The sequence below is a fragment of the Lucilia sericata genome, unplaced genomic scaffold, assembly GCF_015586225.1.
Source record: "Lucilia sericata isolate MDLA Ls3-8-SP2 unplaced genomic scaffold, ASM1558622v1 Contig000002F_arrow, whole genome shotgun sequence".
NCBI lineage: Eukaryota > Metazoa > Arthropoda > Insecta > Diptera > Calliphoridae > Lucilia > Lucilia sericata.
Window position 1 is genome coordinate 2,629,297 of NW_023994043.1, and position 27,574 is coordinate 2,656,870.

General features: G+C 32.9%; 1 protein-coding gene across 2 annotated transcripts in view; it reads left to right on the forward strand.

Moving 5' to 3' along the window:
* The window catches only part of LOC119616256 (protein prickle), a 242,246-nt gene that overhangs the window by 73,802 nt on the left and 140,870 nt on the right, over positions 1-27,574 (forward strand). Inside the window, exon 1 of one of the 2 annotated variants that reach the window (XM_037972602.1) lies at positions 9,703-10,593. The exons of the other annotated variant lie outside the window; for it this stretch is intronic. Coding sequence (XP_037828530.1) covers positions 10,409-10,593 — 185 coding nt within the window. The 5' untranslated portion in view covers positions 9,703-10,408. Of the gene's footprint in view, positions 1-9,702; positions 10,594-27,574 lie in introns of those variants that run through there. 2 annotated transcript variants of the gene reach the window in all.

Below are 27,574 nucleotides of genomic sequence, written 5' to 3' on the forward strand. Positions count from 1 at the left end.
TGTCATATCGCAAACTCAACAAATTAAAATAACGATCCCCACGTCTCAACGATTAGACTGGAAATCAAACATTTACAACCCCATTTCGAGGGGTAAATTTTTCGTTTTTACGCAACAAATATAAATTTCAAATCGTAAATTGTAAACAAAAATAGAATTAGGAAATTGTATTGTACAAATAGAAACCAAAATCAAGTTAAAATAAACTTTGTTTTTTTACTAGCATTTGGTCCTTGGCAATGCAAGTCAAAACGAAACATCTACATATAAAAAGGAACGACAGGAAATAGAAGGTGGTCTAAGAAGGGACGGAAGTTATGTATTGTTTATGGTTGTTTTGAAAGTGTGTGGTTTTTCAAATTTTCTGAGTATTTGACATTCACTTTTTAAGCAAATAGAATTAGTTGTTAGTAGAAAACAGCAGCAACAAATACTAACTGGGGTTCAACATGATGGGAAACATGAAAATTGTCTGTCGAAGCATGATGATGTTAAAATTGTAGTTGATTACTGTATTTTTGGGGAGACTTAGGAATTGAATGGAAAAAATAAATAAAACTTAAAACGTGCGTTGTGTAATTATTTTTATACAAGTATTTGTTTACAATTTGTATTTCGTTTTGTTGTTGATTACAAGAAAAAAAAAATATGGAGATTTTTTATGCCTTTTGGGGATGTTTTTACTTGATTTTATTTTCTTTATTTGAAAGTAAAATTTTAAAATATTTTATTCTCTCTTTTTGTTAAGGCGATTTTTAAATTTTAATTAAATTTTCAAGTAACAAGTTTTGTTGCGAATTTACACTGTACTGTTTATAGGGTAATGTTATGTCTCAGGAAGTGATTAGTGAAGTTAAATATGTTGAAACAAACTTTACCTTTAAAACTTGTGCTATAAATTGAAAGTGAATTTCTGAAGGTGTCTCTAAATATACTTATATACAAATGTATAGTACATATGTACTTATATGACTTTCACGAATCGAGCCAATATAGTATTGTATATTATCCAATATAGTATGGTATATCGATAGTAATATGGACATCAGGATGACTTCTGGATTAGAAAGAACCTCATAGAATTTAGTTGAACATTTTTGAATTCTATAAAACTTGTTTCTGTCGAATGATATCGCTATACTTGGGCTTGAATCCAATATGAACCGTTCCTCATGAAATTTGACTTATTGTTTTAAGTTCCTATAAAAATTTTTCATGTCGAACTATTTTTAAGCCAGCTTTAAACGTTAAGAATTTTATAATGGGAATTTTATGAGGTCAAATATATGGAATTTGATCGTTCACCTTGCTTTTTTAAGTGTTAAAGTTATAATACACTCATTTGTAATTGCCTTAAATCCCAGATAAAGTGTTCTGCCTCGATCGAACAAATAGTAATCGGACGGGACAACGTATAAACTAGGTTAGGTTGATAGGAGGATGTATATTACATCAAATACGAAAAATATATTTAGTCCACTATCGGGCCCGTTGTGCGCTCCTTTTCATGGAAGAAAACTTTTGGTAAAAAAAACATTGTGTTAACTGAATGTAGTATCTTTCAATGTTCAGAAACTCATTTTCCTGGACGAAATTCCTAATCATTTTCCCATCAGTGTTCGTGAGGAATGTTAGATCTGCAATATTATCACTCGCAAGATATTTGGATCTAATGCCTGACAGTAGCTCAAGAGTTTCACTGTCTTCTTCCGACATATTCCGTGTCGGGTATGCGATCGGATTGTGATTAGTTTTGTGTATAGTCTTCCAATGAGTCCATTATACATTGATGACATGTCCTATAACCGATTTTGGCCAGTTCGCCTAAAGTTATGAGACGTTCGGCTGTAAGTGCCGCCTCATATCTTAATTATGTTTCAATGGGTGGAATATCTAGCAACGTTTCCAGAGCCTTAGTTGACGTAGCACTCTTGGCACCAGTTATACCCAAGTAGCAAGTACTTACGCTGAACTGCCTTTAGTAGTTTGTCCAAGAAGTCCACCAGATTATTCAAGCATTAGCTAAAATTGGTCTAAATACACTTTTATAAAGCCAATGTGTTATAGTAGGACAAAGACCCCACTTTATGCCTAAAGATTCCGGTCAATGATTACACCTAAGTACTTAACTCTGTCTGATACCGGAATCGTCTTGCCCAGGATGCAGGGTTCAGTATACTCAGAAATTTTTGCTTTTCTTCTGAAAAGATAGATTTCAATGGGCGGAATATCTAGCAACTTTTCCAGAGCCTTAGTTGACGTAGTACTCTTGGCGCCAGTTATACCCAAGTAGCAAGTACTTACGCTGAACTGCCTGTAGTAGTTTGATATTACACTTTTTGTCCAAAGAAGTCCACCAGATTATTCAAGCATTAGCTAAAATTGGTCTAAATACACTTTTATAAAGCCAATGTGTTATAGTAGGACAAAGACCCCACTTTATGCCTAAAGATTCCGGTCAATGATTACACCTAAGTAGTTAACTCTGCCTGATACCGGAATCGTCTTGCCCAGGATGCAGGGTTCAATATACTCAGAAATTTTTGCCTTTCTTGTGAAAAGACAGTTTTCCGTCTTTGCCTTGTTAACATTGAGGCCTCTCGGTTGAGTCCAGCTCAAGGCCGTATTCAGAGCCTCCTCAGCTCTTCTATACAAGTAATTTGGATCCTTTCCCCTTAGAAGTATTAAGACATCGTCTACATAGCAGACAGAACTAAGTCCATTCTCGGTTAGGGTCCTTAAGAGGCTATTAATAGTAAAGGAGGCAAAATGGTCTAAAGATTGGATAAGAGTATCAGTGTCCACGTTATTGAACTCGCCTTCGATGTCATTGCATACCGCCAGTGTATACAGTTTACTATCGAAGGATTCACCTATGAAGTGGATAACCTCCTTTAACGCGGTTTCCATCAATCATCGTTCATATCAACTATAAAGCGCGTAAAGCAAAATTTCTGTGCAGGTTCTATGTTATGGTCGAATTTCAGCAGATCAAAGTAAGTATAGTGCCAATATCTTAACTCTACGGATATTTGGTGTTTTTTTGACTAGATGGGCTACATGCATTTTTTCGGGCATGCAACTTCGTCTTTCTTGGTATTTCTTCTCTAATTTGTAGACTACTCAATTACCTTGCTGTTGAATGAATCCTGCTGCTTGCTAACTTTTTACATTGCTGCTTCAATATTACCCGATAATTTTACATGCTCTTGTTAAGTTAACCCACAGTCTTCGTGGTACATTAAACTTAGTATTCTAATGATTTTGGCTGGTCTGGCCATCCTTATATTTGTAATAAAAATTTTTTCGATTGCAGGTTTACTGTAAATAAACTTTGAAATCAAATTTCTACTAATTAAAGTCCTTAAAATATTAAATACATATGCACGTATTTAAATTAACTTTCTAACTAATATCCATCGAATATTTAGTGTGAAAGTAAAGGCAAAAAACTTTTAAACTCTTATCGTTCAGCTTTTACAATCTCCCTTCATAAGTAAGTGGTTCGGGCGGCTCTAAAATAAAATAATTTTGCTCCAACTCCTTCAAAAAGTGATTCTAGAAATACATTTAAACAGCCCAGCAGTTCGTGCTGCATGTCCGGATTTAGTTATTCTACCCATACGACTTCTTCTAGCATACAGATAAAAAAATTTGTGGACAATAAAGAGGTAATTAAATGCTTTTCTACTTTAAAAAGGAGGCAAATAAATGTACGTCTCAAATTGGCTAAAATATAGAAAGTCTTTTCGGAAATATTTACTGTGTAACAGAGATAAATTGACTCCTTGCAAAACTGCTGGGAATAAAATACTTTTGAATATAAGTATGTTCATGTGTGTGTGTACTCAAGTACAGATGTATGGAAATATCCATTAAAGAAATACAAGGAAACATCGATGCCATTCCATTGTTTAACTGTAAATGAAAATTTATTTAATGTTTTACATACGAAAACGATTAAAACTTGCTCGAACCACAATCAAGATTTCCTGGTCACCAACGACAATGGCAAAAACAAAAATATTGCAACTTATTTATACCCAGATGAAGACCATTAATGGATTCCCTTGTTCTAAGTATTGTAGCTTTTTTCGTTTAGAATATTGGTTACAGTTGTCTGCATAAAATGGTTGGATAGATGGATGAATGTATGTTTGGTTGGTTGGATTGTTAAGTTAAATATTGTTTGTTTGCTACTCTTCTGGTTGCGGTGTTGGTTTGTTATTGTTTCCATTTCATGCAGCAAGGGTGATTTTATATCATTTCATTTCTTTTATTTCAAAACAACAATCCTTACAATAACAACGCAATATTTGTTTTCTGTTTTGAAGCTTTTACATTTTTAATCTACGGAAAACCACGTGGTTTTAGCCACATAAAAACTTCAAGTGTTAATGGCTTAAAAGAGAGAGAGTGAGAGTAAGAGAAAGCATTAGAATTGAACAAAAAGAGAATGAGTATGAGCATTAAAGCAAAAAACGAAAAGTGGTTATAAATGAAATTCAAGTTAACGGGCATCATGTGGCGCCATTTAACTCACAAACAAATTTCACTTTTGCAGCAGCACTCACACTCTTAATCATTGGCAGGCAAACAACACAGTACAGGCACATGTTAATAATAAATAATGAAAGACTTTTAAATGTTGCATACATTTTGGCGCCTAAGGGTTGTTTGTAATTTGGATTTCATTTCTTTGGCCTCATGAAAGTTTATTATTATTTTTTTGTATTTTTGTTTTGTCCATGTGTGTGTGTTGTTACAAACACTTACCCATTTGGCTTATTTGTTTTTTATTTAAAAAAATGCGTAAATTTTATTAACAAAATGTTTTCAAAAGTACAAGTTTTGCTTTCTTTTGTTCATATGTAGCATATTGTATGCAACATGTTTCGTTTTAGCGATTTATTGAAACATTTGATGTAAACATAAAAAGTTAAATATTATACAATGTTTATAAACATTTTTAACCTCATATATTTAAACACGATATACTACGAACTTATAGAAGATTTTTAAATGGAACAAAAATGTTGTAGTTTTTTAATTAATTTATTTTTCATAGAAACTTATTAAACGAAATTTTCGACTGTACGTTAACGTTAGTTTGAATAATATTTTTAAAATTTAAAATTTTTTATACGATACTACGATATACTAATAGGTAGTTCTCTTTCCTGATCCGTAAGAATTATTTTTTATTGTACATATATTAAAATTATAATCGGGACTCTTTTGATCTCAAAGAAGAATCACGATATCTTTGGAGATGAATTTTAATTAAATGGTTACTTTTTGCATTATGTTCTCACTGATTGAAAGACATTTTTAAGGTCTAGGTGAGTGGTACTAGCCTAGACAGCTAGTATATAAATATACCGATCGCTAACAGTTCTCCTCAGCGTCAGGGTAATGAACTGCGTGGCTGGTCCGTCTGTACGTGGGATGATGAGGAAAGAGAAACGATGGAGACGGGATATTTCGGTCATCACCGTCAGAACAGGTAATGGGGCCAGATAAGTGGCCCGTACTTATCTGTATGCCAGAATACATAGTTGCGCATGAAGGAGAGGAACTTTCTACCTTAAATGTGGAGGGTCTTCTGGAAGTTTCAAATTACTCATTTGTGGTCTTTGAACTCTGCATAACCTACTGACGAAGCTAAGGAAAACCAAATGTTGAATTCGTCAGAAGACTTTCAACAGCTTTTTTGGCAAGTAGCTGTAGGAGAAGATGTCAACTGCAAGACCCCGAGATATTAAAAACACCTATCGAACGAAAGGGGAGAAGGCGAGACACGCCTTTGACACCTTGTCTTTTTGGCCAAGGTGTCAAAGGCAGACCTTCTCAGGTGCCACAGACAGAGTATAGCAAATTCAACATAATTTACAGCACTGTCGATGGGTTTCTGGGATGGTTCAGTCCCTGGAGACAATAAATAGATGTTGCCGTCAACACGACTAATACTCAGAAGAGAGATAGGTCGGTTACAACATCAACCTGTAGTCTGGGAAAGAGTGTAAAGTCATCGGAGCGAGCTGCGGAGATTATAGAGACATCATTCAAAGGTGACGAAGCTGACCTTTTCAGTGGCAACACTGAGAATGTATGCTTCAGTGGTTGAGACTGAGCTCAGAAGCAAAGCTAAGGTCACGATTAGATCTTCAAGTGTCTTAGGGAGTGGGATAATCAGTGGTACCACCACAACTTTAAATAAAAATATTTATCTAAATTTGAAGATTATTCATATTAAACATCACCGCAAGTTTCATTCCTAAATAAGTAAGTAGCTTATGTATCCTTTTATGTTGCTATATACATACATATGTATGTATCTAGAAACTTATGTTGAACTATAAAATCCAGTTGTCCCCCCTCAAAAATATTTTTTTATTTAGTTCCATTTTTAATTTTAATTATTATTCTTCAGTGTATTTTTCACTATTTCAAGTCTTGTGTGATTTTATAACACTCCTTAAATGCACACATGTTCCGTTCTACAGCTAGACATGTTAAATACTAATAAATATTCAAAAGAATCTCATAAAAATTTATGATCACTCCTTTTACATACACACACACACACACATTTATTAAAAATAATGCACAGATACAAATACAATCCCAAACACATTTGCTTATTTTGAGCTCTGGAAATAAATGAATGTTTTAAGCTACCTTCACTATCGTGTGAGTCATTCATTAACCCACCATCCCTGAAAGTGTGCTTTCAAAGTGGCATATTCCAATCAGACACCCTTTTGTTTCTTAACGACTACGCTCTCTCCCACCTTAGTGTTCTCAACAAACGCTACTGTATCTAATATTGAGTTTTACTGTAAATGTAAATGCACGAATGTGTCTGTCTGTACGGACAGTTGGAATTGGAAGTAAAAAGTGTACAACTGTATATTGCCTGTATACGATTGAAGAGGACATAAAGACACTCGTATGCAGCAAAGCACGTGCCTAAATTACCGTGAATGCGAAGCTTAAGGGGTGAAATTTTAAAAATCATTTGCAGGAAGTATGGGGACTAGTGATACTTTTACTCAATCGTATTTGTTGTCCTGCTAATATGAGAATTGTAAGTAAATTAAAATACGCGCTCACAAATACGTGTGGAAAAATCAACAACCCTGCAACGTTGGGGACTACTTTTTTTATTAAAGAACTGCCAACTTACATGTAAACCCAGTGAAGAAGCTTAATACTTATATGTATTTAAAGTCGAAATTATTATTATGTTATTATTGTATGTTATAATGTTGTCCTTTAACCTGCAGGGTTTTAGATTTAAACATCTAAATATGAGTGTGCTTGCATAAGGACTTATTTAATTTTAAATATTCTCTATTGTTGTGAATTGAGAGATCGCAAATACTTAAATATTCATTTTGCTTTGGTCATAATCCCTTTCGAACTAACAGTGGGCTTTATAAAAAATGTAAGCGTTCATATGTTGAAAGAGTCTCTTAAAATTTTAAGGCATTTGATTTAGTTTTGGATGCGTCTGTTTCTCCATGCTAGAAGTATACAAATCACATAAGACAGGCGTACCTGTTCATCACAGATAACATCCCATCGATTAACGCCCTTTTTCTTTAACAGTAGAAATTAATGAATTAACTATCGACTATGGCAACGATTTTTGTAATGAAACAACGGGCACTTACTAAAGACTTTATTTCATACTGGCACGCTTGCGCAGTGGGAAAGGGAATTTGAACGCTTGAAACTACAAAGTGGCAGATAAATATTTTGCGAAGTCCGAGAAAACCATAACCCATAAGCGCATGCCGTGGCATTTTCCAAAATCTGTGGTGATGTAAGTAGAGCCCAAAAACGTCCAGAACCCTCAATACCAGCGTAAAGCGGATGTGCCTATAAGATAAACGTAGATGGTACGAAGCAATCGCCGAGAAAGCAGAAATCGCAACTTTCTGTAACTGTTCACGTCGCATGATAGAAAAGGAAATGAATATGTCTGCACCTACCAAGGATATAAATGGAAAACTCTTGACCAATCTCAAAGAGTAACTAAGAAGAACATTTCATAGAGGTATTTAGCCCTTCGGTTTCTATATACAATAATACTGCAGTAATCACTCCTGTATACCCAAAATAAACGGCAAAGCGCCAGGAGTAGACGGTATCTTCAGATAATTATCAAAGCTAATCTTCGCATAAGGGCGAATTATCATCATCCCGTATTTAAAGCCATATGGGAAGCTGAAAAATTTCCAAAGTAATGGATGCGGAGAACTCTAGTTAAAATTCCAGAAGATAATGTGCCAGATTATTCTGGACTGCGTATCGTTCCCTACATGCAGTGTTCAGGCCACATTCTTCTTTATCGCGTCCCTCGAATAATTTTGGAACAGATCAGCGAATTCAAGCAATAATTCCATTTAGTCATTGTTGTCTTAGAAAACGCCTTCAACCAATTAAATCATCAAAGAATTTGGGAAGCCCTGAAGTCACTGAAATCAGAGCAGATGAAGATGTCAAGACTGCTTTTAGCTAGTATGCAGTATTTAATCTTACCAGACATTCTTGAGTGCAACAGATTTTCATGCCTAGTCTGCTCTCCCTTTCTTGGTGGTCCAGAGGAATGAACTGATTTTCCAGCTAAGCGCCCCAAAATGTTGTCCTTGGAACGCCTCAATAGGAATGACCTTCTGGCTGGTGCTAGGGAACTTACGATGCTGAATGAGAACCCGAAATCTTATTCACTGTTCCCGAGAGCAAAACTGGCACTGGGGTCGCTATCTCGGTTTTTGATGCCTTGGTAGTACTCGAAATAGAGGACCTACAGAATTTCGACTGTTCGCTATAATCGATTGATTAAACTATACTATCCTATTCACTTATCGTAATTGTCCCACTGTAAACTTTTTATGTTTTATAATTGTATCAAATACTTAACAAAGAGAAAGGAAATTTTGTAGTTTATTTGCCACATAAGGCGAATAGCAAAAACACAATATAATTTTAACAATATGCACAGTATATACGAACATATTCTACCTCCTCAATCTCACCCTCCAAAATAAAAATCAGACACAAAAACATTAAAGTGCAAAAAATGTTAAAATGAATAAAAAGTAAAAACTGAATGAACCCTTATTTTGTTTAATAAAAAACCCATAATTTAAGTATGTGTTTCACACAGCAAACACACACACACATTCATACAAATACCGGTGCCGGTAAATATGCAGTGAAAAGTATATGCGTGTGTTTATGAGCAAAACACCAACAAACAAACAAAGAAAAATCAAACCAAAACAGTAACTAAAACTCAATAGACACAAACACTCTCACATACTAACGGTGTCTATCTAACACACATGCAAACGCATAACGAAAAGACTCACCACGGTCATGGACAACAAATAACAACAACAAAAACAATGTTGACAACGACATTGAACTGAATTGAAAAAGGGATGCAAAAAAATGAACACAACAGCAGCAACAACAACAAAAAGTACAAAATTTACCCTTGTGTATTCTCATTCATTCTCTAGTCGATATTGCAGCAGAGCAAACAAGAATTCGAAGTGGAAAAAGAAGAAGCAAAAGAAAAACAAACCAGAAAAAAATTAACAAAAACACTAACATTAGCAAAACAACAACAGCAACTACACAAAAACAGCAGTAGCAAAATACATACAAACGAATAAACGTGGAAGGTTTTTCTTTCAAGTGAATGACTGACTGACGACGACAACACAAAGTTTGAGCCAAAACAAAAATGTTGGAAAATTTCAACGATTAGATTAAATTCGATTGCAACGTGAGCGGTACGGTTTAGATGTTGATGTTGAAATGAAAGTGGTTGATTTGACGTTTTCGTGATTACGTTTCTTGTTTTTTTTTTTTGGAATTTTATTAACAACAAATACAGTGATTTACAAAACATGATTTTGGTGTAATTTTATTTAAACAAAAATAATGAAATAAATCTTTAACAAATAACGAAAAATAATCAAATTAAAATTGTGAAATAAAGAAAAAAATCATTAAAAAGAAAACCAAAAGAAAAAGCAATAATAGAAGAAAAGAAAAAGAGAAAGGAAACCTCAAGTTTATCACCTTGAGAAAATTCTATAAAAAAAGTTCAACAAAAAAGAAAACAAAAGAAAAATGTTCCCAAGAAATGTTGCAGCATCATCGTTTTTCTTTGTTTGTTTATCAATGATGTTGCTGCAAGTGTGCGTTCTTTGTGTCGTTGTCTTGTAATCCCATTAAGTGTTCGTGTGTTTATTCTATGCGTGCGCATCCGCATCCGCTGTATTCGTTCTTTGTGTTGTGTAATTTTCTCAGCAACAACATTCGATTTTGTTTTGATTCCTCCTCTTCTTATCTTTGTTTTCCACTAACTGTGTAATGTTTACAAATGTCAAACATGAATTCAGATGATAATTTCAGTTTGGCCGGCAACAATGATGAATCCGACGAAGAAGTCATCGAGAGCATGGAATTGCTCGAGGGCAATTATCAAATGATAAGACAATGGGTACCACCAGCACCCAATTATTGGGATGCACCACCGAAGGCTGTCATTAAATCGGCAGAAGTGAGGTAAATTATGAAAGTAGAAAACAAACAAAAGAGAAATAAAAATTCTTAAAATAACAAACACAGAATGAATAGCAAATGTTCCACTATACCTTGGGAATCATTTTTGGACCAAATGCTCTTTTGGAGCATTATTAAAATGTGAAATTAAGCTCATTCTTGATTTTTCCTATGAAATCAATGATGGAAGTATGGCATTCAATCTATTATGCAGTATCTACGCTGGAAAATATGTCGCTCAAAATAATTGATATACAGATGTAGTTGGTATTTATAAAAATCATTACAGACTTTTTAAAAAGTTATGATATCACAAAATCGTTGAACATTTAGTATACACCCTATATACTAAATGTTCAACGATTTTGTGATATCATAACTTTTTAAAAAGTCTGTAATGATTTTTAAAAATACCAACTACATATGTATTTGGATTAAGTTAATAACTTCCATTCGAATTATATATTTACAATATTTAAATTGCACATAAACGTGCATTAAGCTGGGATAACAAATTATAAAATTTGTTTCAAAGGATATTTTTCTTACATATTTACAACGCTACTGAAATATATCCAAAAGTAAACAAAACCTCAATTTTTAATAGAACGCATCTTTTGAAATTGATACGATGTGGTCGTCGGACTATAATTATAACGTGTATTCGCATGTCCATCTGTAGTATGAATTTCAAATGCTCAGTTTTGCTATCCCGAAAATTATAGAATTATTAGTACAATCATCTAATTGTCCTTTTTTTAGCATTTATTGATTAACACTGTGTGCAATTTTTTAAGTCATGGATGAATAACCATATACGGATACCACTATATGATAAAAGACCAAAAATAAGAGGACCCGTGTCTTCCAGTTTTGCCCAAAGTCATGCACTTTTTTAGTTATAGGCTCCTAAAGATTTGGGGCCTCGGTGTCATTTTTGAAAAAAGTGATAATTTTCTCAGGTTCATATCTTGCAAACCCTTCGGAATTTTGATTTGTTGCTCTTATCATAATGAACAAATTGTGAATATATTGGGGTGAAAGAACGTTATCTTCATGTAATTTTTTTCCATGTTCAGGTCTATAAGTAGCAAACCGTTCAAAATTTAAGAAAACAACCAACTACAAAAATGTACCTAAGATCTCAATAAACAACTTTCTAGAAATATGAACTATGATAGGTAAGTTACAAAAGTGAAAAATTTCCTGAAATTTGTTTAATTTCATTTGTTTTTTCTTTACTTCAACATTGAGATACAATGCTATCTATTACATAAAATTTGGTAAAAAGTTTTTAGCTAGCACAAAACTTGATTATGTAGAATTTCACTGCTATAATCGCATTTTGAGTCAGTAATGAGCGTTAAAGTCATTTTCTGAAAGGGACCTTATAGGGGGGTAGGGTCAATTATGGACCCATCCTTATACAATTTGATAGAGAGTTTTTGGCTCACACAAAACTTGTTTATGTATAATTTTACCGCTGTACTCACATTTTCAAGTCAGTAATGAGCGTTAAAGTCATTTTCTGAAGAGCGCCTTATATGGGGGTAGGGTCAATTATGGACCGATCCTTATAAAATTTTGCAGAGAAATAAAAGTTCACGTAAAACATGTTTGAGCCGAATTTCACCGCTATTGATGCTTGTCTTTGCCAGTTATGAGCGATAAAGTCATTTTCTGAAGGGGCCTTATATCGTGAAACCGATATTGCCCATTTTCAATACCAAACAAACTGTATCAACTAAAAGTATCAATGCAAAATATCAGCTCGCTGGCTACTTCCATTTGGGCGCTAGACAGACGGACAGATATACAGATAGACGGACGGAAATGGCAAGGCCCCAGAATATATATACTTTTATGGGTCTTAGACGAATATTTTAATATTTTACAAACGGAATTACAAAAACAATATACCTCCCATCTTTTTTGATGGTGGGTATACAAATTTTCAGAAACTTTTCACTTTTGCGAATTTCCTATCATTCCTAGGAAGTTCATATGTTCTAGAAAGTTGTTTATTCAGATCTTAGGTACATTTTTGTAGTTGATTGTTTTCTTAAATTCTGAATGGTTTGCTACTTATAGACCTGAACAAAGAAACAAATTTAAAAAAAAAATACTTTTTGCGATTCTGATCATGAAGATAACGTTCTTTGACTTCATATGTTCACAATTTTGGTTCTTTGTGATAAGAGCAACAACATTCTTTCAGAGAGTAAAAATTCCGAACGGTTTGCAAGATATGAGCCTGAGAAAATTATCCATTTTTTCCAAAATGACACCGAGGCCCCAAATCTTTGGGGGCCTATAACAAAAAAAGTGCTTGTCTTTGTGCATAACTGGAAGACACGGGTCTTCATATTTTTGGTATTTTATCATATAGTAGTGTCCGTATATGGTTATTTTTTTCGTGTTGCACTGTGTAATTATATTTTCAATTTTAAAGATATTTTCTTAAATCAAATGCACATGCTTGACATAACTTATAGTCCTACAAAAAATGTGGGCGGTAATATCGTGTCAACGGTTTTGATTTTGTGTATTGAGAATTATCTTTTGAACACAGTTTTAAGCTTAACTTTAAGCTTTGGAAACTTTGAAGAAAACGCTATATTAACTCCATTGAATTTTTGCTAGGACTAATAGGTAAAAAGTTACACTCATTTGAAAAAAACCATATATGACCAAAATGTCCAACTTTGACCAACTTTAACACCAGCAGATCTTGACCGATAGAACTAAACTAAATCTTTTTTAAAGGACAAAAATAAAGTACAAGTGAGAATGATACCCCAACCAGTGAGTATTTTAATGCCGAAAAATTTTAGCAATTTGTTGCCAAAAAAACGGATTTTCATAAAGAGGTTATATGGAGGCAAAGGTAAATATAGTCCTATCCGTATAAATTTTGGTAGAGCGATTTGCGATGACATTAAGGTTATTTATGCAGAGTTTCATTGCGATACTAGTGTTTAAACTTGAATTTTCACCTTTAAATAATTTTCTGAAGGTTACTTTGTATGGGGGCTAGGGTAAAATGAGGCCCTGTAGTATGGGAGCTAGGCGAAATAATGGACCGATTTCAACCATTTTCAGTCACAAGGTTTACATGGACACATAGATCTACTGATAGACGGACGGACATAGCTCAATCTACTCAGATAGTGATTCTTAGCCGATAATCACTATCTGATAATAAGCTCCCCACTATAGTGGTGTAGAGTATAACAAGAAAGAATGTTATATTTGGCAATGTCGAATATTATATTCACACATTCAATATGTTTCTGATATTAATATGAGTATCGTATAAGAGCCTTTTATGCGAGCTCGATGATATGATACTATATGTGCTAGGGTTAACTATATAGTATTTTTCAGATTTTATGTATCAAACGAATCTTAGTACTAGATAATATTTACGCAGAGGCAGTGCTTTTAACGAAAAGACAGACTAGATCTTCTACAATCTAAAATACTTTTGTTTTTTATTGTGGTTATAACATATACATGGTTCCTTATACACATAGCTATTCTTAGTTTTTGTTGAACACTTTATTTAGTTTATTTTTTTATTTTATAGTACAATTTATTTTAAAAAGAAATTTTGTAAAATAACAATAAAGTTATAACATATAAATTCTAACATTTGCTGTTTTTCGAATTTTAAATTTTCTTTTGTTTTTGTTTGTTCTAATAAGACGGCAAAAAATGTTATCTGTAATTTTGTTTCGTATTTGCTTATAAACATGTTGCCTTAACACACAATGGCAACATGTTGATATACCACAAAAGGTTTTGTTAAAAGTTTACATGAAACAAAGGTTGACAAGCAATGAAAACGACAAAGTTAGAGCTTCAGCGAAACAAAATTAAAATAACATATAAAAATCTTTAACTTTAAAATAAACAAAACTCAGGTTTCACGACGGAGTTTATTTGAAATATAATATCTGAAATAACATCACTGTAAGATATTTGGATTCAATTTAGAAGAAATCTTGACAATGACCGAGATAGTGTTCTGCATGCTTTGCATTGGTGCTAATTTTTTCGTCGAATTTTGTTTAGTTGATACCGTAATCCTGCGTTTTAAATTTAATTCGTGTGATATTTCAGTTACAATTACTAACAATTTTAATTTAAAAGTTATCAATTGCAATTACTTCTGATGTAATACAACTAACTTTACACAATCTTGTAAAAGATCTTTAAAACCTAAATTGTATTAAAAAAAGGAAAAATGCAGTATGTATGTACCCCAGCTCTCAATTTTAATTAACCACAACTCTGCCCAGTTGTAGGAACTACTATTTCATAAAATAAAAATTCCATAAATTCCACACTCGTACCTCTAACATACACACACCCCTTTTATCATACCTTTTCAATGAAAATATATATATTTTTTCTAAACTTTGCCTGAGTATAAGTGATTTAGATCAACCACCACCATCAGTATATGAATAATTTTATGTATTTCCATAGACTGCATAGATTTCAATTTCAACTTAAATAAAACTGATAAAATATTTCGTTCGTTACTTTAATGTTGGACACACGTTGAAGCAATAAATCAAATTTACCAAAATGCTAATGGTTTAATCAAACCAATTTCCAATTGGGATTTAAAATCAATTTATGGGGTGGAGTAGAGGGAAAACCACATTAATCATTGAATAATTTGCAAAAAATAAAAAAAAAACTATGACATATAATTTAGTTTTAGGACTCATGGTTAACTTTTGTAATCAAAGACGAAACGGAAATTTCTACTTCAATTATAAAGAACAATTGAAAATACAGATTGTATACAAATACACACCACTTTTTTAATTTTTTTTTACAAAACTTTTGTTCTCAAGATAAAGTATTAAAATATTGCTTTGAAGTAAAAAAAAACAAATGAATAAACCAAAAACAAAAGTGAATTCTGATACACAACAGTGTATCTTGATTACAAAACAATTAAAGTGGTACAATGATGTGGCATGCAAGAAAATGGTGTGATGTGATGCGATGTGATGACAAACAATAAAAGATTAAATGACATTGTTGTCATGTTGTAAAACATTAAAAAAGAAATACCAAAACAATAATATGACAAAACCAATAAGAGAAATCAAGTTGTCAAAAAACCACAAGTACATACTTGCAATTGTTTCTTTAAATGTATAAACAAATTAATATATGTATATTTCATTTAATATGTCACAAAAGTTCCGCTTATATATGAATTCTTTTATTTCATAACAAAAGATAAAGAAAATACGAACTACAATTTTCACAAGACAACTGAGGGCTATGATATTTCAGTTTTTAGGTAGCATTTATCAGATTTTGAAATGCTCAAAAATCTGAAAAGCGCTCCGTAATATATCTCGGTTTCTGAGTATGCAATGTACATAGATCTCCATACCCGTTCTAGACATCCCAGCTTACAGCATTCCTTGAAACTTCATATTCCCACGGATGTAAACTATAATGTTAAATTTGAACACGGTATCAATGTCTCGCAGTTCCCGATGTTTTGGGTATTCTCATTGTGTAAGTTAGAAGTTTGTTTTTATCAATCCATTATGTTCAGTATGCACTCATGACGTGATCTACCGCTCGTCTGCATAACTTACACGATTATATTAGAGACTATTTTGAAATAATCATCTCAAATAGTGTCTCTTTGTTTATCAACACTAGCAATGTGTTTTTAGGATTTATTATCGTAGAAGATGGTGTGTAGTAGACACTGACTTTAGTCTATGTCGGGCCTAGTTGTAGCAGACCTTCCAATGGGAACCTATCTAGTCTTGGAAAAGACGAGCAATAATAGCCTTCCTGGTCGATATCTATCCTGTAAAAGATCTCATAAGTTGACTACTAAAATTTCCAGCGTATACTTATTTGAATGTTTACTGTCAGATCCTTTAAACTATGTATGTATATATGCGGACTTTGAAAGCACAAGAAGATCCGTCTTCTTGAACATCCCTCTTCTTAAGCAGTCCTAGATTAACGATGTCCCAGAGTGGAGATATATTTTCCACTAAGTTCTTCTGACGGCAAATGTGTTACTGTGATACCAGCATCATGATCATCGCACCACTGTTGATATTTTCTCTGATATTATCCTTTTACAGCATTCTTTTCCGCGTTGCTTGTCCCTTCATTGATTTAGCCGAGACAATTAATAGCCGATTAATAGCTGACTGGGATTTGTTTCCTTTACTCGCAGGATTCTGACTACAGATTCCTTTAAGTCAGATATGCCTTGGCTTTGGGAGTATACTCGGGAGAGCTCGTTTCCTATTATTGCCAGTTTTCAAATCGATGGGGCTCGGATTCTCTTTGCTCAAGATCGTGCATCTTCTTCAACATCACCGTCTGTAATCCAAAGAGCCTTTTTTGATGGCCAATATCTCTGTTATGCTTATACTCTCCTCCTCAACCATTCGCTCATTGGGATTAGGTATAATGTTGTTTTTATCTTTTAAGAAATCAGATTCTCAAATGTCACCTGTATTTAAAGATTGAGGTTGCAAGTACACTAATTTTTCACATCTACATTATTGCACGTAGCTGTTTTTGATCCGTTGAGAATATAAGATTATCTCAACTAAATGAAGTCCTAAACTGTAGGGAGGCAATACCTTAGCGGGGAGAGGACCCTTAATCACATATTCGCCACCTCGGTATGAGACTGGTTAACTCTCTCATGTTAAGTTAGGTTAGGTTAGAAATCCACCTAGACCACTGTAAAGCTTTTTGTTGCTAAAAACAAAAACATTATATAGTAATCACTGAATGTATTATCGTTCAGAAATTTAGTTTCGTCGAGGTAATTCCCAAAAATTTTCCACTCTGTGTTCATGAGGGATGTTATATATCACGCTCAAGATATTTGGATCTAATTTCGGCAAAACATGAAAATGGCAGATTTTCGTAGTCTTCTCTAAATGCACTTCATTCATACGAATCCGCGCGTCCAGTTTTGTTTAGCTGTGCCGGTAATCCTGTGTGCCAACTCCGAATACATACCATCATACTAATCTCAGACTTGCTCATTTTGAGGAAGCTTCTTGAACTGCACTCGTTAGAGTCACCCCAAAGCATCTTTATGGTTCCACCGACTGTATCAATATTCCAAAAGACCTAATGGGATTCTCTCACCCATATTTTTAATTCTGATTTTAGGTTCTTCAGATTAAACATATTAACCATATCGAGCTCCCCTCTCTTTAAAGATATTACATTCCCTTTATCAGTGACTACTCCCGAGCGGCATGTTAAACATATGGTGCAAACCTTACCTCTGGGAGATTTAAATTTAAGACCTGTTTTATCCCTAATAGCCCTCTGGCTGTCGGTAAATATGTTAAGCGCTTTGGGCGCCATATTTATTCTAATCCAGGCACACTTTGGTTCTCAACTTAGAGCAATCCTTGTAGCAATGGATTCCTACAGGTATTTGCTCTAATGTTGCGCTTGATCATAACATTCTATCTGGAATCAGTGGCTGGTATTAAAAATTTTGAGGTGATAGGGCTCGTCCGATGATTGCTTATAACTTGATCACTTATTATAATATTACACCTATTGAAGTCCACCAGATTGTTTAAATATAAGATCAAATTTGTTCTAATTGCACTTTTATAAATCCAATGTGTCATAGTATGACTAAGGCCCCATTTCATGCCTATTGTTCTTCTACATAACGCCCATCAACGATGTGCCTTGTTGATATAGGATATTCTATCTGCTGTCTCCATTTTATTTTCAGTCAAGGATTACATCAATTTTTACCTTCTATTTTTGAAAACCTATATTAACTTCTTTTACAAGCTTTCTGCCTTTTTATACCCTCCACCACCATCAGTGGTGATAGAGGGTATATATAACTTTGTCATTCCGTGCGTAACACCAAGAAATATTCATCTGAGACACAACAAAGTATATATATTCTGGGTCCTTATGAAATTCTGAGTCGATTTAGCTATGTCCGTCTGTCCGTCCGTCCGTCCGTCTGTCTGTCTGTGTAAAACACGCTCACGTTAAAACGAAGCAGTATAATTTAACCAAATTCACCCAAAATATTCACTATTATCCGGTACAGTTTGGTATTGAAAATGAGCAAAATCGGTTCACATCGGGAAAAGTTATGAATCAAAATTTAAAACAACTCCGAAAAAAATAAGCATTTTTTACACATTCTGAAGTAATTTTCTCGAAAACTATGCAAGATAATTTCATGAAAGTCATCATACATTCGTTTCTACACAAGATCTTGATTCCTGCTGAAAATTTCCAGAATCGATCCATAATTTCATATACCTCCCATACAAAAGTACATATTCCCGGAAAATGAGTTTTATGTTAATAACTTCCATCAGAATGTTGATATCTTCACAAAATTTTACAAATTAAAATCTTATGTCAATAGAATTCATCTAAAGAAAAAATTTTCTGGATCGGTCCATAATTGGACATAGCTCCCATACAAGGTCCCCTCCCGAAAATAACTTAAACGCGCATAACTCATTACTAAATTAAGATATTCATATAAAATTTGGAATAAGTATTGCTCATATGCACAGAAATATTACTGTGAATGTTTTTTCCGATCGGTCCATAATTGGTCATAGCTCCCATACAAGGTCCCCTCCCGAAAATCACTTAAACGCACGTAACTCATTACTAAATTAAGATATCCATATAAAATTTGGTACAAGTATTGCTCTCATATACAAAAATATTATTATGGAAGTTTTTTCCAATCGGTCCATAATTGGTCATAGCTCCCATACAAGGTCAACTCCCAAAAATCACTTAAACGCACATAACTCATTACAAAATATTGATATCCATACATTTAGCACAAATATTGCTCTTATATACATAAATTACACTATAAAATTGTTTTGCAATCGGTCCATATTTGGTCATAGCTCTCACACTAGGTCCCCTCCAGAATATCACTTAAATGCACAATTTTCATTGCCAAATAATGATATAGATACAGAATTTTGAAATTTTGTCTTTATATACATAATTGGTCATAGCTCCCATACAAGGTCCTTTTACGAAAATCTCTTAAACGCACAATACTCATTACCAAATAAAGCTATTGGTTCAAAATTTGGCACAAATATTAGTTTGGTATACAAAAATTCTATTTCAAGATTTTTTCACGATCGGTCCATAACATGGGTGCGGTCGGTCCCATGCAAGTGTCCCTTCAGAAAATCACTTGAACACACATTACTTATTACTAAATTACGATATAGATACAAAATTTGACTGAAATATAGCTTTTATGTACAGAAATTTAGCTTCCCATACTAGGTCCTGCCCCTAAAAACAATTTGTGTAGAACAAAATTATATATATGTATTTTGAAAATCCTTAAATCTTTCACACACATGCACATTATTAAATATCGTTAAAGCATATCTAAGGGCGCTATACAAATATAAAAGAAAATGGGGTTTGTAATGTTCAACAAATCTTGGAATTGTAACAGATTTAAGCTGTTTAAATCTTGGGGTTTTTCTATTTAAGACATGAGAAAACTTATTTCTGCAAATATTTGTTCAATTAAAAAAGTATTAATATAAAAGTAGCTGGTGGAGGGTATTTAAGATTCGGCTCAGCCGAATATAGCACTCTAACTTGTTATATATAAATATACCTATAGTATAAATCAAGGGAGTTGCAAGAAGAAAGTAATTTTTTTCATCCCAAACTAGACGAAATGAGATCATAGACCTCGCTATCTTAAAAAAAATATACCTTGTCAATGACTATTTATAGAATATTTGATTTAATTCAAGAAATTATTTTAAAATTCATAAAATGTGTTGTGAATATAAATACAATGTTGCTGTTGGTTTTTAAGGTACCGCTGATAAGATGTTTAAAAGGAAAAACCTCTTACTATGTGTTTGGTGAAGTCAGAGTTTCTGAAACTTTCGAAAAAATTCTAAGTTGAAGATTTTATTTGGGGAGTATAAAAATATGATCTAAAAATCTATAATAAAAAATCCTTTCATTTGAATGAAAAATGCATTTTCATTACTAGTCCACAAAACTATTAATTGAAAATCAATATGCATCGTTCTTAATGAAAATACTTATAGCTATTGTTTCATCCTCCGAATATTTCTAAATTCGACGATTATTAGGTCCAAATGCTTTAAAAACCTTTCATGTTAGGAATGTTAAGAATCTCTGCTCTTAATATTGAGATTATTATAGACAAGCACAACAAGTGTAGAGTTTACACTTGTCTTATACATATTTACAGTGCAGTTGTAGTGGCATGTACATAAGTATGTACTACATAGTGTAGTGTACATAGTGTATGTGTTGTCGACATGTAGGTTGTCATAAATGACAAGAAGAACTGTCACTGGCATAAAAGTTGTCATGCATGTTGTTGCTCTGTTCATTGTAGTATGTTGTCGTGTAATTGCAATTGTATGCGTACATTTATTGCATATCTATTTGTTGTTGTTGTTGTAATATTATTGCTGCTGTTGTTCGTATAAATTAAAAAATTGCAGACCTTTTAAAGTATCGCGATATTGTTTCAGATTTTGAATTTGCACAATTTTTAAAATCATTAACAGAAAAACCCCTAAATGAATTCAGATCTTTAATAGTCTGGTGCAAGAAACATAAAAGTTGTCTTTTTAATATCGGCTTAAAAATATATGTATTTTTAAATGCATTATTATAGTCAGATTTTCTTCTGACTGCCAAGTATCTCCCTCTACAGCAGCAAGCGAGGAATAAAATTCTTGTTTTTAAATCTCTAGAGAGATTTTTTCTTAAAGTCTTTACAATATGATGCGTTGTAATTTTATTATTACTATTTTTTTATTTCCAACATAAATAAATTCGTCTACTAGATCTTCTGTTTAATAAATGCAATTTTAAATTCATAGTAAAATCTATTGTTTTCTTTATAAATTCAAGAAAAACAATCACAAGACAACAGTTGCTTTTTGTTGAATAAAATTATGTATGTTTTTTTTAGTATCGAAAATTTGACAATAGAACTAGATTGTGAATCTGTCTGTCACCTTATACAAACCATGTTCTAAAATTTGTTAACAAAACAATAACAAAAAAGAAAGTTTTTCCTTTTTTTTTTTTGAGTTTGTGAGTTGAAATTCAATTTGAAATAAACAAACAACTTTGCACCTGATTCCAAAAATTTGTTTTTGCATCAGACCGATTCAATCGTACAAATCTTGTTAAACAGATTTTCTTGATACTTGGATGCTGGAAAAAAAATGTTAAACAAGTGTCATAAACACTAAATGTACTATAAAGTTTATATAAACTGACAGTTTGCCATATTCTAATATTTTTTTATTTATTTGATTAAATTTGTATCAACAAAATATTGATGTTTTCTAGACAGACTTACAAAGTGTAGTTATGGTCACGTTAAACTAGTAACTGAGGCATTTTAGCAAAATTTAATTTAGTTTAACAAGACACCCCGGGAAAATCTTACATTTGAAAGTAATGAGTTAAAAAGCTAACAAAACCACTTTTCACTATTTATTCATTGGCATTTTAACTAATTACTTTAACACGGTGATGTCATTGGGGACAGGGATACTTACCACGATCGCTTACTAATTGGGGTTAAAGAAGTACTTACACTCTTGCTTAAAAATAAGTTATTGAAAAAGTGGTTTTATTTTTTAATAATAACAAGTAAGAAATTAAGTCGGGCGTGGCCGACCATATGATACCCTACACCAATATAGTGGGGAGGGTATTATACGTATGTGCTGATGTTTGTAACGCACAAAAATATTGGTCCTACACCCACCTTTAAGGTATACCGATCGACTCAGAATCACTTTCTGAGTCGAAGAAGACATATCCATCCGTCCGTTTGACTGGCTTTCGTTTTGACCCTAGCCCTTATACAAACCCCCTCTAAAAAATAACTTAAAGGTCCAAAAATTGACTTTTAACCATTAGTTTGGCGATGATATTCAGCATAACTAACCTTTATATAAAAATACATCCCTTCTCCCAATTTGTTGAGGATCAGCCCATATTTGACCCTAACTCCCATATAAAGCCTCTTATAGAAATTTTGTTTTTCATCAATAAATTGCTTAAATACATCGGAATTAAGGTAAAATTCAACTTAAAAGTTTCTTTATAAAAAATAAATAATTTTTAAAATATACTCATATTGTAAGGTATCATATAGTCGGCCATGCTCGACTATACTTTCCTACTTGTTTTCAATAATAAAGCATTCATTTTGTATCTTACATAAGTTCCAAATAATGTCTGTTCATGTACGGTTGTATGCTGACTAGGAGAAATAAAATACCGATTTTAATAATTTTCAACAGCCTTCGTCATTGGATCCAGAGAAGAGTAAGTGACAAATTTTAACAAATTATATTGAAAATTGCGAGCTGTAGCGTGCACACAAGGTTTACACGGTCACAAAGTCGGACATAGCTTAATCGAATCAGAAAGTCATTCTGAACCGACTGGTATACTTAAGGACAAATAATTTTGAGTGTTACAAACATCAGCAAATGTGCCGTAGACGTAGTTAAGAGCTAAAGGGCCAAATCGGAAAGTCCTTTTGTATGGAGGCTAGGGCACAAATTGAGCAGATCCTATATAATTTATTGTCGTGAATTATGTTTATATAAAACTTATTTGTGCCAAATTTCATCGTGATACTAGTGTTTATAAGTTAGTAGTGGGCATTCAAGTTATTTTCACAAGGGGACTTTCTGTGTGGGCTGAGGCCCGATCATTACTAAAATCGACAGTGTTATTTATAATTTTATCAAACTTAATTATACTGATTTTTGGAAAGTAGTATATTTGACGTTGTTAGGAGCTAAAAGGACCAAATCGATCGGTCCGGTTGTATGGGGGCTATGGATAAAATTGGCCAGATCCTTATAATATTTATTGTCGGGACTTATTTTTATATAAAACTTATTTGTGAGAAATTTCATCGTGATATTAGTGTTTATAAGTGAATCGTAGATGTTCAAAACATTTTCTGAAGGGAACGATCATTACTAAAATTGACAGTGATATTAAGGATTATATCAAACTTAGTTGTGCCAATGGTGGTATGGTGGATAGGGTCCAATAATGCCCGATCTTCACGAACATTTATAGAGATAATAGATCATTTGATATAATTATGAGGTCAAAAGCCTTAATCGGGGAGTCCGGTTATATGGGGTCTAGGTGAAATAATAGACCGATTTTAACCAATTTCAACAAATTATCTCAAAAAGTGCGACCTATAGAGTGCAACCAGGGACTTCGGTTTGTTAGCCAAATGTTCTACTCATTGCCATTACTTAATAAGCCTGAAAGCAGTGTGGGATCTAAGTTAATACCAACTACTTTTGGAATGAATAACTAATTATTTTTGTTCGACGAGATTCACAAATAAACTGGAAATATTGACAGCTTCTTACTTTGGGACGACTATGTGTGAAGTATGTATGTAGAAAACAAATAAAAACTTATAAATACTTCTACATCAGATTAAATAAAAATCATTACTAGAGTACTTCTAAGTAATTCGGACTGTTAAACCGAATGTTGTGGTTCGATTTAAACCAGTTACACTAGGGTCCATGTATGATTAGGCGCATATTTTAGTATTTCACTTAGAAGAAATACATCTGGTTTTCTTTTAGGCCTATTGAGCTCTCCTTTACATGGAAAATATTGATAAGAAAAAACTTATATAATGCTTTATGTAGGTGTTATCGTCGAATATTCAGAAACTCAGTTTTTTGGACGTGTGTAGTTCCTTAAAATGTTCAGTATTTCATTCTCAAGTTCATTCGCTCTTTCGTTTCCGATTATTTCCGAGTTACCTGATATCCATGTGGTGCAAAACTTACCTCTAGAAGACTATTCGGTTAAGGTTCTTTTACAGTCTAATATGATCTAGATGTCTCTCTATCACTTGATATTGCCCGGATTGCCTTCTGGATGTCGGAAAATATGTTAAAGTTATTGTAAAGACTTCTGCCTGAATGGTAGTGATGTGTACACTTTTAGGGATTTCAGTGTCCCCAGTTTAGAGCCCTAGGTATAGTAACAGATTCCTATGGGTATATGCTGTATTGTTCCGTTTGACCATTATATTCTATCATAGATGTATACCCATCTAAACTATCCAGTATAATACACTGGATATATTATATTGATTACGTGTAATATAATCGCATTTGGTCGGCTGTATGTGCCGATGTTTCAATAGGGGAAACATCAAACGTTTTCAGAGCTTTGGTTGACATAGACTTTTACGCCTTTGTCTTTACGCCATAAGTTTTCAACTTTCTATTGAGAACTTACAATAACAACTCATCTTATAAGCGATTTTGTTACAAAAACAAAGAATTATGAGAAATTCTTGACACTTTACTTGTCACATGAAGTATGTGCAAAAAAGGTGAAAAAATATTTTCCCAGAGGACAACTTAAATTGAATATTCAATGATAAGCAATTCTTTCTCTTGATAAATATTAATAAAACCTTTTACGGTTACAAGTTTTGTAAAAATTTTATGCATTCAGGCATAATAAAACATTAAATGGAAAAATCTAATGAATTGACGTCAAATTCATTAAGAACAATTTGACAAATTGTCGTAATCAACTAATGGTACAAGTACGACGAGTCTAACAATGTTGCAAGTTGTGTGATCACTCACATTCTTAAGAATCTACTAGCATTTGTTGTTGACTTTTATGTCTTTTGATTTTTAATTGTCAACATAAAGAGTTACACTGTACAACGTGGTGCTTACAATTGTAAATAACTGGAAATTTGTAATATATATTTCTAAACTAGTCCCACAATTTATGAACATAAAACATATCAATATATATGTTCACATGTGACAAAAAGATGACACTTTGCAGGAACAAGTTTTTTAAATAACAAGCTATAAATTTGGTGAAAAATTTAAATTTTGTTTGGTAGTGTAATGCAAAGCTTGAAATCAAAGATGGGAACGTTTATACTATCAAACTTTTACTTCATTACTTCTACGTATATTGTAGACTTAAGAAATGTAATTCAAAATCCAACTCGACTTATTTACAAAATGTTGTTTATTTACGATAACAAAATTAATTAAAATTTTAAATAATAATAATATAAATATTTAAATTAATCAATAAAAGGTCGATATACAACTTTATAAATTAATAAATTAAAAATTTCCTTTATTTTGATACTAAATCAAAAATTTGTTTTACATCTCTGCATGTCATACTGTGCAAATGCAAAACATTATGCAGCTGTATGCAATATATTAATAAATTTACTATTTGTTCACAATTTTATGAAAATAATAAAAAATTGTAATTTGCCGTTATTGAAAATCAATAAAATTATTAATTGTTCATAAAAAGAGCTTTTAGTGACAAAGAAACTAATAATTTCATCGTAAAATACACACAACAACTGTCAATACGATAGTGTTAACGAAGTAATTAACTCCTAAATGCATAAGTGGAACAAGTTCGTTAAACGTCTTAATTTAAGTTAAACAATTCTTAACAATAGTTTAAAATTGTTTTATATCAATGAATGTTTGTTTGAAACGTATACGCTATGTACTTTTTATACCCACCATCAATATTGATTTTGTCATTCTGTTTGTAACACATCGAAATATTGGTCATAGACCCACAAAAGTATATATATTCCTTATTAAATTCTAAGACGATCTAGCCATGTCCGTCCGTCTGTGTGTCTGTCTGTTGAAAGCACGATAGAGTCCGAGCGGAATGAGCTAGAGGGTTGAAATTTTCCAAAAATATTCTCTATAGATAAGGTTTGTTTGGTATTGAAAATGGGCAAAGTGGACCCCCGAAAACAACTTTAACGGGCATATCTGTTTTAAAAATACGAGTATAGCGATGAAATTCGACACACATAAGTTCCATGCGAGCCAAAACCTATCTATCGAATTTTCTGTGAATGAGTCCATAATAGACCCTACCCCACATAAAAGGTGCTCTTCAAAAAATGACTTTAACGCTCATTACTGGCTTTAGAATACGAATATAGCGATGAAATTCGACACACATAAGTTCCATGCGAGCCAAAACCTATCTATCAAATTTTCTGTGGATGGGTCCATAATAGACCCTACCCCACATAAAAGGTCCCCTTCAAAAAAATTACTTTAACGCTCATTACTGGCTTTAAAATATGAATATAGCGATGAAATTGGACACACATAAGTTTCATGCGAGTCAAAATCGCTCTACCAAATTTTTTTATGTGTATGGGTCAGTAATTGACCCCACCCCCATATAAGGTCCCCTTCAGAAAATGACTTTAACTCTAATTACTGTCTTAAAAATACGAGTATAGCGATGAAATTCGACACACATAAGTTCCATGTGAGCCAAAATGTATCTATCAAATTTTATGTGGATCGATCCATAATAGACCCTACCCCCAATATAAGGTTCCCTTCAAAAAACGACTTTAACGCTCATTACTGGCTTAAAAGTACGAGTGTAGAGATGCAATTTGACATATGTAAGTAACTTTCTTGCGAGGTAAGAAACTTTTATAGGAACGTAAATCTTCTTACCGATTTTAATGCGAAAAATGTCGGGAACTGATATTTGTAAACATGTTTTATATAAACCAAAATCGGTCTAAAAAATTATGAAAAATCTTATAAAAACGGGCAATAATTCACCCTATCTCTTATATAAGGTCTCTTCAGTAAATTTGTTGAGAAATACCATCCTGATGTTTATTGGAGAGCATTCCTTTTACGGCATACGCTTTGATGGTGGGTATATTAGATTCGGCATTGCCGAATATAGCACTCTTACTTGTTTCTTATAGCTTTGAACGGATCGGCCATATTTATCCTCCACCAACAGGTCTATCCAGCTAGCATCCAACTAGCTATCATCG